At 46.2% G+C, this 16,220-nt stretch overlaps 1 protein-coding gene across 1 annotated transcript in view; it reads right to left on the bottom strand.

The window, feature by feature from the left end:
- Nucleotides 1-374: 374 nt before the first annotated feature.
- The window catches only part of FOXK2 (forkhead box K2), a 72,428-nt gene continuing 56,582 nt past the window's right edge, over nucleotides 375-16,220 (bottom strand). Inside the window, exons 7-9 of the mRNA XM_015424880.1 lie at nucleotides 13,750-14,046; nucleotides 13,356-13,565; nucleotides 375-1,187 (exon numbers count right to left, since the gene is read on the bottom strand). Coding sequence (XP_015280366.1) covers nucleotides 991-1,187; nucleotides 13,356-13,565; nucleotides 13,750-14,046 — 704 coding nt within the window. The 3' untranslated portion in view covers nucleotides 375-990. The remainder of the gene's footprint in view (nucleotides 1,188-13,355; nucleotides 13,566-13,749; nucleotides 14,047-16,220) is intronic.

Genomic DNA, 16,220 nt, shown 5'->3' with positions numbered 1-16,220 from the left:
CGTTTTACTTTAGACTGGAAAAGTATGCCAGGGACAGTCAAAGTCAACACAAAGTAACAAACAGCAAAAGGTAGCAAGAAAGAGAAACAAGTAAGTGCAGCTCTGGTCAAATTCATAGCAGTTCTTTACGTCAGTTAACGGCTCATTTACACTGTAATTTCTAATCAGTTACATGCAAGCCCAAAGAAGAATTTGATCACTACACAAGGTAATACAATTTGATTAAATTTATCAGGCAACTGCTAAAATATGAAAATTTGCAGATGTAACAAAGTAGCTTTATCTGAACAGGACAAAATTAAATCATTCCATTGGTTAAAAAACCCTACATTCAGTTTTACCAAACAAAATTTCACATGAAAAGTATTGTGTGATTCCAAAGTTTCTGGAGTAGAAATGGAGTGATTTGAAATGTCAAAGACCCCATTATTTTGAAAAGAAAATGAAAGTACACGTCAAAAATTTCTAATTCCACATGTGAACAACAAAATACTGCATATCTACCAACAACTGCATCGGGTAGGTCATTATGAAAGGCTAGCTGCCAATATGTAGGAAATGGCTCCTTGCCTCTGTTCCCTTTGAGGAATATACAATCGTTTGAAATCCAGTCATATGAAGCGCTTATCATGCTGTGTGATATACCAAGATACTCAATCCTTAAAATAATCCGATAGAGGTTTTTAAAGTTGCAGCCTTCCCCAACTTTGTATTTCTCAGTGTGTACGGAGTCACTTCAGAATGGCAAGGAGGAGTGGGGGGTGAGGGGTCACAGCCTCTGGAACAAGATGGTTTACAGTTTTGCTTTATTTCTTTGCTTAAATTAGAAGTTCTAAGGCCACCTGTGTTTTTCTCAGTGCTGAAAGTTGAAGTCTGATCACAGGGCCCCTTTCCCCACTGTGTGAGAACATGTTCAATGTTTTAGGTGTTTAAATGTCTCCTTTTGGCACCATGGAGCATTATTTTAAAAAGAAATATTCCTCTAAGTTCCTAGTTCTGGCTGCTTTGTTCACTCATTGCCACTGGTGGGGTGTCAACATTCACAGCAATGACTATGCTTTCCCCATCCTCTGTTTTGATACGTTTCAATTCTTGCTGTTCAGACTGGTCTCCATTCTGACGTTTTGTTGGAAGAGAAGCTGAAGCAGACGCATGGGTAGCTAACATGTGTAAGGGACTTGCAGCAGCTGTAAGAGTTTTAAAAAGCACAGAGTAAACACAGGCAAAGTAAAAACAAACCTTATTCCGTGACAAAATATTAGCAGTACAAAAATGCCTTAAAAATTATTAGTACTACACTAGGCTATTCCAGGTTTCATGAGTACCTGTGGAGTTAACCTTAATGAAATGGCAAAAGATGAAGATGGAGAAGCAGAAGCATCAGTGACACAAGCAGTACATTTCCAGGGGAAGCAATGGGACTGCTTGTCTGCAACTGTTCACTATAGTCGCACAAGGAACCACAACTACACAGACCATATGCAGAACCTAGAAGACTGGCAGCTGTCCCCCTCCCCTCCAGAAGTGGGGCCTGCATCTTCCTGCTCAATTCCATCCACTGACTCTGGAGAGAGAATGGCTAATAAGAAACCCAGCCATAAAGATCATGACCTCCGGACAGATTCTTCTTGCAAGAATGGAGGGCAGCTTTGTTTTGTCATGGGTTCTGTGCAGTCCCATGAGACATCAGTGAGATCTTATTCACATGGCAGGAATAAATGAAGAAGATTTGGTTTTTATACCCTGTTTTTCACTACCCGAAGGAGTCTCAGAGCGGCTTACAATCTCCTTCCCTTCCTCTCCCAACAATACACACCATGTGAGGTAGGAGGGGCTGAGAGAGCTCTGAGAGAACTGTGACTGACCCAAGGTCACCCAGTTGGCTTCATGTGGAAGAGTGGAGAATCAAACCCAGTTCTCTAGATTAGAGTCTGCTGCTCTTGGCCACTATAGCACATATGAGATCATATGAAGACAGAATCAAGTATAATTCTCCTGAACATCTGTGAATCGAGGGCACAATGGGTTACTTGGTGGTAAGTGGCAATACCCAGGTAACTGTTCTGCAGATATCCACAATGGAAATACTCCTAACATCACAAAAAGCTGGAATCCTTAAAAAAACCATCAGTCGTTAATGACAAGGCCCAGCAGAGCTGAACCTGTAATGCTGTTCCCCTTGAGAGATCCACAGTGAAAAATGCTTCCATTTTGTCACATGACTTCAGCAGTTTCCTCACACTAATCAATTTCCCTGAGAGAACTAGAGAAGCAGCATTTAAACCCAGCAATGCAGAGACTGAATCTCTAAGCAAAGAATTTGACACTCCATTCCTATATATAAGACATAAGAACATAAGAGAGGCCAATGTTGGATCAGGCCAATGGCCCATCCAGTCCAACACTCTGTCACATAGTGGCCAAAAATACCAGGTGCCATCAGGAGGTTCACCAGTGGGGCCAGGACACTAGAAGCCCTCCCACTGTTGCCCCCCCCAAGCACCAAGAATACAGAGTATCACTTGCCCAGACCAAGAGTTCCTACCTATACCTTGTGGCTAATAGTCACTGATGGACCCCTACTCCATAAAAAGGTAAAGGTAAAGGTTTCCCTTGCTCAAAAGCCAGTCGAATCTGACTCTAGGGTTGCGGTGCTCATCTCAGTTTCCAAGCCGAAGAGCCAGCGCTGTCCAAAGACATTTCTGTGGTCATGTGGCCGGCATGACTAAACGCTGAGGCGCACGGAACACTGTTAGCTTCCCACCCCTGCTCCATATGTTTATCCAATTCCCTCTTTAAGCCACCCATGGTTGTAGCCACCAACACCTCCTGTAGCAGTGAATTCCATGTGTTAATCACTCTTTGGGTGAAGAAGTACTTCCTTTTATCCATTCTAACCTAACTGCTCGGCAATTTCATTGAGTGCCCACGAGTTCTTGTATTGTGAGAAAGGGAGAAAAGTACTTCTTTCTCTACCTGCTCTATCCCATGCATAATCTTGTAAACCACAATCATGTCACCCCTCAGTATCATTCTAGTTGCCCTTTTCTGCACTTTTTCCAATGCTATAATATCCTTCCTGAGCTGTGGTGACCAGAACTGTACACAGTATTCCAAATGAGGTGACACCATCGATTTATACAGGGGCAGTATGATACTGGCTGATCTGTTTTCAGTTCCCTTCCTAATAATCCCCAGACTAGCATTGGCCCTTTTTATTGCAGTTGGGTACTGTCTCAACATTTTCAGTGAGTTATCTACGACTCCCAAGATCTCTCTCTTGGTCAGTCCCTGCCAGTTCAGACCCCATCAATATGTATTTATAGTTAGGATTTTTGGCCCCCATGTGCATCATTTTGCACTTGGCCACACTGAACCCCATTTGCCACGTTGATGCCCACTCACCCATTCTTGACAGATCCCTTTGGAGTGCCTCACAATCCTCCCTGGTTTTCACCACCCTGAACAATTTCGTGTCATCTGCAAATTTAGCCACTTCACTGCTTACTCCCAACTCCAAATAATTAATGAACAAGTTAAAAAGCATCGGACCCAGTACTGATCCCTGAGGTACCCCACTGCTTACCACCCTCAACTCAGAAAATTGCCCATTTATACTCACTCTGTTTCCTATTAATTAGCCAGTTTTTGATCCACAAGAGGACTTGCCCTTTTATCCCATGACTACTGAGCTTACTTAGGAGCCTTTGATGAGGAATTTTATCAAAAGCTTTCCAGAAGTCAAGGTAAACAACATCTATTGGGTCCCCCTTGTCCACATGTTTGTTCACTTCCTCAAAAAACACTAACAGGTTAGTGAGACAAGGTCTTTCCTTACAGAACACTCACACAGGAGTGAGATTGAATGTTGTTTTATACTGCTTTTAGGTCGACGAATGCTGAATGATTGGACTGTGTGATCACCAGACAGAGATTAGTTTGTAACTATTTACTGAATGGTTAGACGGATAGGAATGGTAAGTGGAATGATTGTGAATTGGCTGGTATGATCAATTAGATTTTTATTTTTTGCAGCAGGTCATTCAGATTTATAGTTTTGTACAGCAGCTGAGTTAGATTATTGAGGTTAGCAGCACCAGGAGTGGATATTGCGGCAGCTCTGGTAAGGAGGATTGCCTGCTTAGCTAGCCACCGGCAGTCTGAGGCTATTGTGTGGACTGGCCGGTGAAGCAATGCCAGGACAACCGATTCTGGTGCTCTTGGGGAGGGGAAAGTACAGCGGTGGGTCCAGGCAGAGTGATAAGGGAAGGGCGCTGAGAAATAGAATAGCTCGGCGCCCTTCCAGCCTGCGACTCATCCCAAAGGATGTCAGCAGTGGGGCTTGGATTGGTAACCCCCCTCTGTCATTGGTGCTGTTTAACGCCAGGTCTATCAATAATAAGACCACAATCCTTCGGGACTTTGTTATGGAACAACAGGTAGACCTGGCGTGCGTGACCAAGACCTGGGTACAGGAAGGGGAGACTGTAGCTCTCTCCCAACTTGCCCCACCTGGGTTCTCAGTACTCCACCAATCACGCACTAGGGGGCAGGGGGGGAGGAGTGGCGATTTTCATTCAGGAGGCTTACTCCTTCAGGGCGCTCCCCCCGTTGGAAATTGCAAGCATGGAGTGTGTTGGCCTGACTTCAACGTCCATGCCGAGGACACGGCCTCTAGTCGGGCAACGGACCTAGTGACGTCCATGGCGTCACTGGGACTCTCCCAGTTCGTCACTGGGTCACTCCCCACTGGGACTCTCCCCACGCTTTAGGCTGGGCACACGATCTGATCTTCACAGCAGGGATTACAGTGGACCGGATTACTGCAGCGGCAATACCATGGGCGGACCACTTTGCCCTGAAGACCCATCTGAATGTTCCACCCCGACCCTGTTTAGGCGGCGAGCGGATTTTTGCTCGCCTGCGGAGTCAAGTGGACCTTGTGTGGCTCCAAATGGCTCTACAGGATCCGAGGCCCCCTGGCGGCTCGTTGGATGAACTTGTGGAGGACTAGCATAGCCGACTCTCCACAGCCATCGACAAGATCACTCCCCGGCACCCTCTGCGTGCTTGCGCTAGGCTTTCCCCTTGTTATACCCAGGGGTTGCGACTTATGAAGCGAGAGCTGAGACGGCTATAGAGTCGGTGGCGCTGTGCTCGCGATGAGGCAACAAGAGCATCTTATAGGATGTTTATTAAATCCTACAAGATGGCAGTCAAGGCTGCAAAGGGAGAGTTTCTAGTAACAGCGCTGTGACGCGGAACAGCTTTCGGATTGCTCCGGAGTTGCTCGCTCCTCCTCCGCTCTTTTGGAGCCCCCCTTATCTCGGGTGGGCCCCGCTCGTTCTCCTGGAGGGGGAATGAGTTGCAGGGGGTTTGTTCCAAAATAGCCAATATTTCAGACTTTGAGATAAAGTTACTCCGAGTTGGTCTGCCCAAGATATAGGCAATTAGCGGCCAGACAAGGAATGTGGGAAAGATTGATGTCTTCTCTTTTTGATTATGGGGTCAAAAACTTCATTGATAAGGACTGACAACTAAGTTAAATGTCCTAAATGGTGATTAAAAGCTCCAAAGCAAGAGTTACATTATTTGAGCTGAAATTAATTGGACAACAAAAATGGCGCTTGCAGAGGGAACTGAGGAGGATGAGCTGGAGGATAACATGCTTGTGGGAGAATTAACTGTTGAGCAGTTTCTGAAGTTACTGAGAGATGGAATACAGAAGGGAATACAAAAAGGATTTGAAGAGGCTTGTGCGAATATAACTGGAAAACGACAGAGTATACAACCGGATAATGAAATTAAGGAAGAACCGATACAGCCCAAACAGAGTGTTAAGGAGGAACAAGTTTGCCACACCAAGGAGTCGTTTGATGAAAATCAGCCCCTCTCCAGTATAGGAGTGGAAAAGGAGACAATGAGGTCATCCTATATAAAGACAGACTTAATTAAAACGAATAAGCAGAGAAGTTCCAGCAAAGAGGGGGGGGAAGCAAAAACGGCATGCCTGGAAGTTTAAGATGGAAAATATAAGACTGGATATAATATGGCTGAGACACAGAGGGGGGGAGCCTAGAAATTAATACACACACACACAAAGAAAGAAGATATTTGGACTCATTGATACAAAAATGTAAGCTACAAATTTTCAGGGAAAAAATTAAGTTATTTGAAGAATGAAAGATTATTTCTGTTGATCTATGTTTTATTGGAATTATGAACTTAGGTCTTCTGTTATAATGAGATATGGTATTAAGACACTGAAATTGTGAAAAGTTAGATATCGTGTTATAGAGAAGGAAAGTTAGATATAGACTTATAGAGAAGGGGGGGAAATTATTAACCTTGACGAAGAGTTAAATGCTATGCTTGTTGGAAAAATGGAATCATGTTTTTTGGGGGGGAGGTTGTTTTTCTTGTTTTTGTTAAGTTGTATGTATGAAGTATTTACTAGATTATTTGTAAATAAATTACTGGATATAGCATGGCTGAAATACAGAGGGGGAAGTTTAGAAGTTTAAAAGTTAACTCACACACATAAAATAAAATTGGGATTCGTATAAAAATGTAAGCTATAACTTCTAAGGAGAAGAAATCAAATTATTGGAAGGATGAAAGATTAATTTGCTGATTTATGTTTAATTGGAATTATGAATTTAGAGCTTCTGTTATAATGTGATATTGAATAATTGGTGTTAGGGCACTGAAAACTGTGAAAATTAGATATTGTGTTATAGAGAAGTGGAGGGAAATTAATTTTGATGAAGAGTCCACTTCCCATTTTGAATTTATGCAAGTGAAAATTTCAGTGATATATATTTCATAAACTGCTGGAATAAATAATGATTAAAAGGGAATATGACCGAAAGGGGTGAGTAATTAGGTGGGAAGCTAAGCTGTTTATAAATTGTAGTAAAATCATGCCACTGGTGGATATTTATTTGGGAAAACAAGTATATAATAGTAGTTGCAATAAGATATTGACAAAGGATGTTGAAAATATATGGATAGGGATTCTTCAGAGTAATGAAAAAGGATATTTAGTGGTTAATGACCATCTGAGGCGTTGTGAGAACCTTATCAAAAAAAATGTTGACTTTAAATTGTGAAGGTTAATTGGAATATATTTAGTTAAATCTTAAAAGAAGGTATTTATTTAAAAAAAAGGCTGCAAAGAGAGATTTCTATGCAGCCATGATTGCATCTGCAAGCTCACACCCAGCCCAATTGTTTAGTACGATTTGGTCGTTAACAGCTCTGCCACAGGGCAGAAAAAACAGTAGGGAATTGGACATTGGCTGTGAGGCATTTGCAAGCTATTTCACAGACAAAGTCTTAGCGCTCCACCGTGACCTCCCCGCCACAGTTGAAACAGTTAGTGAACTTGAGGCCCCTTGCGCGTCTTCGAGTTCGGGTTTAGAGTGTTTTGACCAGCTCAGCCTGGAGGAAGTCGACAGATTGCTTGTATCTGTGCGCCCAACCACATGTGGCCTTGATCCATGCCCTTCCTGGCTCATTAAAGTGGGCCTCGAGGGGTTCCGAGGTGCCTTGAGGGAGATTGTCAACAGGTCCCTCTTGGAGGGGCAGTTCCCCGAGGCACTCAAGGAAGCGATAGTCTGCCCTCTCCTGAAAAAAACAACTCTGGACCATTGTTCCCCCTAAGCTGAGTTAGTGTGAGCTAGCTCACAGTTTTTTAGCCTCCGGCTCACAGTTTTTTGTCTTAGTTCAGGAAGGATGGCTCCAGAGCACACTAATTTATGCAGTAGCCACATCACTCGCTCACAACTTTAATGCCAGTAGCTCACAAAGTAGAATTTTTGCTCACAAGACTGCATCGCTTAGAGGGAACATTGCTCTGGACCAATGTTCCCTCTAAGCTGTGGAGTCTTGTGAGCAAAAATGCTACTTTGTGAGCTACGGGCATCCAAGTTGTGAGCAGGGCGGTGGCGATACAGCTACAACGTTTTCTGGAGGATGCTTCAGTCTTAGACCCCTTCCAGTCCAGCTTTTGCACGGGTCATGGGACGGAGACGGCATTGGTCGCCCTGACTGACGACCTCGGAAGGCATCTGGATCGAGGTGGTGTGGCAGCACTGTTGTTGCTCGATCTGTCAGCCGCATTTGATACGGTCGACCACCAGTTGCTGACCCACCGCCTCGCTGATGCGGGGATTCAGGGGCTCGCCCTTCAAAGGCTTGCCTCTTTTCTCCAAGGTAGGGGACAGAGGGTGGCAATCGGGGAACAGCAGTCACAGAGGCGCCCACTTGAATGTGGTGTGCCTTAGGGGGCAGTGCTTTCCCCGATGTTGTTTAACATCTATATGCGCCCCCTTGCCCAGATTGCCCGGAGGTATGGACTTGGGTGTCATCAATATGCAGATGACACCCAGTTCTATCTGATGTTGGGCGGCCGGTCAGATTCTGACCCTGAAGATCTGCACTGAGTCTTGCAGGCCGTGGCTGGGTGGCTCAGGCTGAGCCGGTTGAAACTAAACCCGGCGAAGACGGAGGTCCTGTGCTTAGGTCGGGTTGGTTCGGGGATGGGGCTCCTTCTCCCGACCTTCGATGGGGCACCTCTGGTGCCAGCGTCGGAGGTTAGGAGTTTGGGAGTGCTCCTGGATTCCTCCTTAACTATGGAGGCCCAGGTGGCAGCCACTGCCGAATCAGCCTTTTACCATCTTTGGCTGATCCGGCAGTTGGTCCCTTTCCTCAACCGCGATGACCTGGCTACAGTGATCCATGCGACGGTCACCTCGAGCTTAGACTACTGCAACGCTCTCTACATGGGGCTGCCTCTGTTGCAAATCCGGAGGCTGCAGCTGGTGCAAAATGCTGCGGCCAGGCTGCTGATGGGCCTTCCGAGGTGGGAGCACATCTAGCCTGTGCTGAAAGAGCTGCACTGGCTGCCACTAGCGTCCTATATGGCCAGGGTCCCAAAGAGCACTTTGGTTGGGGTCACAACACCGTCTGGTGACCCTCAGCCCTAGAGAGGCAAGGCTTGCTGCAACTAGAACCAGGTCCTTTTCAGTGGTGGCTCCTACCTGGTGGAACAAGTTCCTGGAGGAGATCAGGGCCCTGCGGGACCTTTTGCAGTTCCGCAGGGCCTGTAAGACGGAGTTCTTCCGCCAGGCTTTTGAGTAGGAGCCAGTACTACTATCACCACCAATATTGGTACCAACAGGGTAAGAGGACGGCCCTATGAACATCAAACCGTGACAGCTGCTCGATGGGGATGAGTAACATCTACGTGACATTATCCTCCTTAGTGAAGGCGTATCGTTGTTTTATAACATTTCTGAGATACCATCTTGTTATATTGAGAGATTGAAACTACTGAGCACTTTATTTTGTTAAATTGATTGTCTTGTTTTTATTGTTTTTATGTATAGGCACATGGTGCTCTTTGTAAGCTGCCCTGAGCCCGTTTGCGGGGAGAGCAGGGAAGAAAGTTTATGTTCATCAATGTGCGTACTAATTCTTTCCTTAAAAACAGTTTCCACCAACTTACCCAGTATTGACGTCAGACTGACTGGCCTGTAATTTCCCGGATCTCCTCTGGAACCCTTTTTAAAGATGGGGGTGACATCAGCTACCTTCCAGTCCTCAGGAATGGAGGCGGATTTTAATGAAAGATTACATATTTTTGTCAGGAGACCCACGTTCACATTTGAGTTCTTTCAGAACTCTCGGATGTATGCCATCTGGGCCTGGTGATTTACAGTTTTTAAATTGTCTTATCAGTTGTAGGACCTTCTCTTTCATCATCTCAATCTGACTCAGGTCTTTCGACACCCCTCCCAAAATCAGTGGTTTTGGAGTGGGCAAGCACTTCTCATCTTCCACAATGAAGACAGAGTCAAAAATTGCTTCTCAGCCATTTCCCTAGCATCCTTCAGTAATCCGTTTACCCCTTGGTCATCCAAGGTTCCCACTGCCTCCCTGGCTGGTTTCCTGCTTCTAATGTGTTTGAAGAAAGTTTTATTGTTCGTTTTCATGTTTTTTGCAATATGCTCCTCATATTCCGTTTTTGCCTGCCTGATCACAGACCTGTATATTATTTGCCACAGCCGTTGTTCCCTTTTATCAACCTTATGGAGATTAATTTTCCACCACTTAAAGGAATCCTTCCTACCATTTACAGCTTCCATTACCTTGTCTGTTAACCATCAGGGCCGGCTCACCCACTAGACCAACTAGGCATTCGCCTAGAGCACAGGCCGGCCCCTTAGGGCACAAAACTAGACTCGCACCCCCCCCCACCGCCGGGACCGCCACCACGATGGTGGTGGCTCTCCTGCAGGGCACTGACACTGCCCAGGGCCTTCGTCCGCTGCCCCACCGCCGCTGACAGCTTCTCCCCTGCTGCACTCCCGCCCACCCCAAATTGCGGCTCCTCTGATCAAGCATGTGCGGAGAGGCTGCCTGGAGCGCTAATCCCGGCGGTGCGTCCATGACGCCACCAGGAGCCTGGCCAATAAGCGCGCTCCTTCCTCCAAGGGGCAGGGAGCGGGCGTTTCAAACACAGGTGACTGTCATCCTGGCAGCTGGAGCGGCCCTGCCATGGAGGCCCAGGTCAGGTTCGCCCGGAACCTGGCCTGCCTTTCCCGTCTGCACCGGGGACCCTCGCCAGCAGGGGTCTCCTGGGCCGCCCCCCCACCCCTCGCTTGGCGCCCCCCACCCCAGCGAAATCATGCCCTGGCGGGCGAGACAGCCGGAAAGGAGGGGCTCCCACGCACGACTGCTGCGGCTGCATCAGCTTTTGTTGCGGGGGGAGGAAGGCGCCTTTTTCACTCCACCCGCGGCCCCGCGAGGAAGGCAGGGGAGCAAAGCTGGAGGAACCAAGGAGGAGGAGGAAGAAGCCCGCAGCAGCAGGAGGTCCGGTCAGGTGAAAGGCAGGCAAGGTGAGGCCGGCCAGCCAGCCCCTCAATGGTGGGCCAGCAAGGGAGGCGAGGCAAGGCTCCTTCCCGCTCCAGGCCTCCTCCCCGCCGCCTGTGACTTCTGCTGCAGGCCCCGCTCGGCACACAGCCTGGCCTGCAGGGGTGATGGCAGCGCTCTCCCCTCCCCCAGGCGCCCCAGGGTGCCAGTAAGCGCACTTGCACTCGCCCCTGGCTGGCCCTCGCCCTTTCTTGGAGGAAGCTGCCTGGCTGGGCTCGACCCGGGCAGGGGCAAGGCTAGCTTGTAGCGCCCAGCACCCCCTCCCCCGGGACGTGTTTCTGGGAGATCTCCAGGCCTTACTGGGAAATTGGCACTGCCTGGGGGGGCACGGGCACCACAAGCTGGCCTCGCCTAGAGCGCAGAAACACCTCGGGCCAGCCCTGTTAACGCCTTTCCTAACCTGCGGCATATAATTTTTCTGAGCTTCTAGGATTGTAGTTTTAAATAGCCTCCAAGCTTCGCCAATGGTTTTGACCCTTTCTACTTTTTCTTTAAGTTTCCTCCTCACGTGTCCCCTCATTTCAGAGAAGTTACCCCTTTTAAAGTTAAAAGTGCTTGTGTTGGTCTTTTTGGGCAACCCCCTATTTAAACAGATGTTGAACTCAATACCATTATGGTCATTGTTCCCAAGCGGTGCAATCGCTTTTACATCTCTCACTAGGTCTTGGGCATTTTACATCTCTCACCAGGTCTTGGGCAGTCGGTTCCTTCTCAGGACAAGTGGAGACCGTCTCTTTTGTACAGCTCCTTCTTGCTCCAAAAAGCATCTCAGTGCCTAACAAACTTGAACCCTTCCCCCTACACCATTGTCTCATCCATATATTGAGACTCCTGATCTGTGCCTGTCTCTCCGACCCTGTGCGTCGAACAGGTAGCACTTCCGAGAAGGCTAACTTGGAGGTCCTGGCCTTGAGTCTCCTGCTTAGCAGCCTAAATTTTTCCTCCAGGACCTTACGACTGCATTTCCCCACATCGTTGGTGCCAACATGTACCATGACCACTGGCTCCTCCCCAGCACTGTCTACCAGCCTATCTACAACACGTGTAATGTCCACTACCTTCGCACCAGGCAGGCAAGTCAGTATGCGGGCTTGCCACCCAGCTGTCTACCTGCCTAAGGATCGGATCATCAACTACCGAGAGCCCCCCTCCCTCCCCAGGGATGGTTCCTTGGTGCAAAAGGATACCCATCCACCAGCTGAAGAAGAGGTCCCTTTTGAGGGCACATTCCCCTTATCCTCAGCACGGTGCCCTGTTTCCTCTTGACCCTCATGCTCCCTGACAGTGGCGGGGCTGCCATATTCATAGTGGGGCATAATTAACAAGTTCCCGAGAGTCTTCTCCATGCGTCTGACTGTCTCTGCTTCTGCAGGTCAGCCACCTTGGCCTCAAGGGTGCAAACTTGTTCCCTGAGAACCAGGAGCTCTTTGCACCACATAGAACACACAGAACTCACAAGGAACATGCTTTTGATTTCATATTTAGCACATTTTCAGTCCAAACAGACTCCAAAATTGGCTCAAATGAACAAAAAAGGAGGGGAAGGAGGTTAAATCTCTGCTTAAACTGGATACAGTCTCCTGCCTTCTGATGACCTGATGGTAGCTGACAGCGGGACCAAAAGGAGCCCTCAGCTGAGCTACATCCAGGCACAATGAAGGCGTAATTGCTTGACTTCTCCCTGCCTCCACCTCCAATGAATATTAGGAACCCACTGCTATTTTCACCTCCAGTGACCTATCCCTAAGAAATACACCCAAGGCAAGTTCTGCAGCAAATCTCCTGGGCAGAACATCAGTCCAAAGGCCATCATTCCTCTGCTGAACAATCCAATTCTTTACACCCATATTTATATTTGTACCAACATTTAAATACATTATTTTCTCACTTTGATATAGCACAGTTATGTAATGGGTACATGCCGTTACACGAATGTCCAACTTACTAGAGAAATCCCAACCTTGGTTTTATGGTCCTCAATTGGTTAAATGAAGGCAGTTCCACAGAACATACCAATGGGGCTGAGTGTCTCAGTACTCTCAAATTCCATTTATTAAAAGTTCTGTCCAATAGTCATACAGTGTAAACAGGATTGAAAATTTAGGCTCAGCACTCATTGGGAAAAAAAATCCAGACTAGAATTCCAAACACTGTACAGTTTTTCAAACTTTGACTGAGATTTTTTGCATTTATATTAGAAAACTAGTATTGAGTATGGACTCATGCAAATTTAGAAATTTTACAGAAATGGGCTAAAACATTATGCAACATGCTGTTTTTCTCAGTAAAGAAATGAAATAAGCAGATAAGCTACATCTTGTAGCAGTTGTAAGGGACCTAAACATCTGGAGAAACAATACTCTATTGAAATGCGGACACCACTCTTGCATACAAGAAATAGTCATTCAAATGCTTACCAGTGTTGGCCTGACCTTGAATCGCTGTGGCAATGGGTACTATGTGTGTTCCATTCTGCGTTACAGTTTTTATTGGTAGCTGGTGTTGACCTAGAGGTGTTTGTTGCACTATGGTAACCGTCTGTAGGGGTGCAGTCTGAGAGGTTTGAATGATCCGACTAGCGGCTCCTATAGTTGTATGGCTAACTGCAGGTATAGATTCCACTTTAACTGTGGGGGAAAGAATAAAAATCTGTTAAGGAAACAGTTGAAAGTGAATACCAATTAGTGGTGAAAGTTTTTATCCTCAGCACTTAGTAAGAGAAATCAATGAAGAACAAAAGAAAAAAGCTGCTTTCTCAGCTTGTAACCAATGAAGAGAAAAATAATAAAAGGATCAATGGTAAACTCTTACCTTTCATTTCGTTGTGGTCTCCATTCTCTTGAGGTTCTCCCTTAGGCTGGGCCACCACTGCTGCCTGTGTGACCACTGCTTGACCAGCTACAGTGTAAGTATTTGCTGGTGCTAATCCAGTCACGTTTGTGACAGACACAGCTGGTATTTGATGGACAACATGAACTGTTTGTACTACAGGCTGCTGGGATGTTGATGTTGTCACAGGAGTTGCAACAGTGTACGTGACAGGTTTCATAGTTTGTGGTAGCTGCCTCTGTACAGTAATTAAGACGGGCTGGCTAGATAAGGGCGATCCTACCAAAATAGGGGGAAAAAATGGGTTACCTTATCCTCCTTTCACAGGAACATGAGTAACTTGTCCCCTTGAAAGGGGAAAACAACAACAATAATACTCCTTCCCTTCCACAATTTGTGCAGAGACACTAAAGGTCAATCCAGTTAGACTGAACGTTACTATGGCACTCTTAAGCATGCGTCACAGGCAAAAAATTATTTACAAGTAGAGGATTACAACTACTAACATGAACAGTTGATACAAATCAGCAGAAAAAAAGTACACATACAATATAAATATTGAAACAAGCGGTTACATTTGCTTTGCCCTCTTCAGACCTTCCTGCTTCATATTGCTTTATCCGCAATCATGACAAAGTGAAAAGTATACATTTACATACCAGGCTAAGAGGGTCACCTAGCTTTTCATCAACTCTGCTTTACTGCAAAAGTAGGCAAAATATCAACCATGGTCCCACAGGGCAACCACCAGCCAAATCATGGTGCACTGCTAGTTCTTCCCTCCTTCCAGCCTTGGAACGGCTATTCTAGGGTAAGCTAGAATCTACTGCATGGTTTGCTGTGACTGCCAGAACTCGAAGAGAGGAAGGTACTAATGCCACCAGTGGTAGCAAACACTTCTATTTCAGAGAATAGTTCCTAACTTCTTCTAGCATGACTGTTCCATAACTACCAGGAGAGAAGCAGTTTGGTCCTTGCAGTTACACTGCTGCTTCAAGTCTTAGACTGCTTCCTAGAAGCAGTGAACAAACCATGATTCAAAGAAGCAGGGCAGCCATACAACAGGTGCTAGCATCCAACAACTTTCTGGCATCAGAAAGGAATCATATGAATAAGAGCTGCTGTGTTAATAGGAAAGGAGCCATGTTAATTTATACCCCACCGTACTCCCCAATGGGAACCCAAAGTGATTTACATCATTCTTCTCTCTATTATCCTCACAACAACCCTGTCAGGTAAGTCAGGTTAAGAGTGTGTGATTGGCCAAGGATTCAGCAAACATATTCAGCAACATATTCAGCAAACTTCCATGGCAGAGTAGGGATTCAAGCCCTTCTGCCGTTTTCAAACACATAGCTAGCTAACAGACTCAGCATCACCACAATAGTCATTTGTTACCTTCCTGACACTCCTGTATCCATTCTAGATGCAGCCCAATTCCCTGCCAGCTTACCATCCTGCAGCCCCTTTTCTTGGAGAAAGAGGTGGTGCCATGCCGCCATTGATGGTACTATAGAAAAAGGATGTATGCTGGGGAGAAACTGCTGCCGGACCACCAGGGTCCATGCTCCATGTCTCTATGCTGCAAGCACTGGCCTACTAACTAGGCAGAGACATTAACAAGGAAACTGTGGCAGGTGGGTGTTTTTAGGCACTAAATTGATAAGTATCAGGATTAACACCAACAATGGGCAGTTTTCTTGTGCACTCCCTCTGTTATCAGTATTTTTTATTATTATGAAGCATGCAAAAACTCTTTGCAAGTTAAGATTGAATACTGACAAGATCATCCACTTGAAACTTTTCATGAATCTTGTTCCCTTCCCAGTCCTTGAAATAAAAAGGCACCCCCGTGTTTCAGACCACATACAACCGTTCTGAAACATACTATCTAATGCCAGTAGTTGCCTTGCAGAATGCAAAACATAAAATTTCAGCCTGATCTTTCATCAATTTGTATCTCAGCTTCATGAGTTGCAAATTGTAAAGTGGAATTATATGTTTTTAAAAGTTGACACAATTTGGTATTCTGTAAACCCTGTACATTTCAACAAACATTCTCTGGTGTGGATTCAGTTGCTCACATCCCTATGTACACTTACTTGCTGGCATAAAATGAGAAGCAGCAGACCATGCAGTTCATAGTGCAGCTCCTACCTATGCCCCTGCAGTTACTTCCCAATACTGGGGCAATGCTGACCCAGGAAACATCTGCCTTGTAAACTCCTCTTGCATGGTTCAAAGCTTTCAGCAGTATCCCAGAAATGTGGGAAGCAGACAAACCGTAACGACCATCCAGACCACTTGGGAAATTTCAGAATAGGTCCTTTATTTCCAGATGACAAGCCCATTTCACCCCCATCTTCTATATGTATAAAAGAAAGCCCCCTCACCGTCAAACCAATGCCTAGGCCAAACCACTGGACCTAGAAAAACCAAATTCGGGAAGAGCG

This window comes from Gekko japonicus, unplaced genomic scaffold (assembly GCF_001447785.1).
Source record: "Gekko japonicus isolate JY-2015 unplaced genomic scaffold, Gekko_japonicus_V1.1 scaffold1387, whole genome shotgun sequence".
Taxonomy (NCBI): Eukaryota; Metazoa; Chordata; class Lepidosauria; order Squamata; family Gekkonidae; genus Gekko; species Gekko japonicus.
This window is presented reverse-complemented; position numbering and strand designations above follow the sequence as displayed.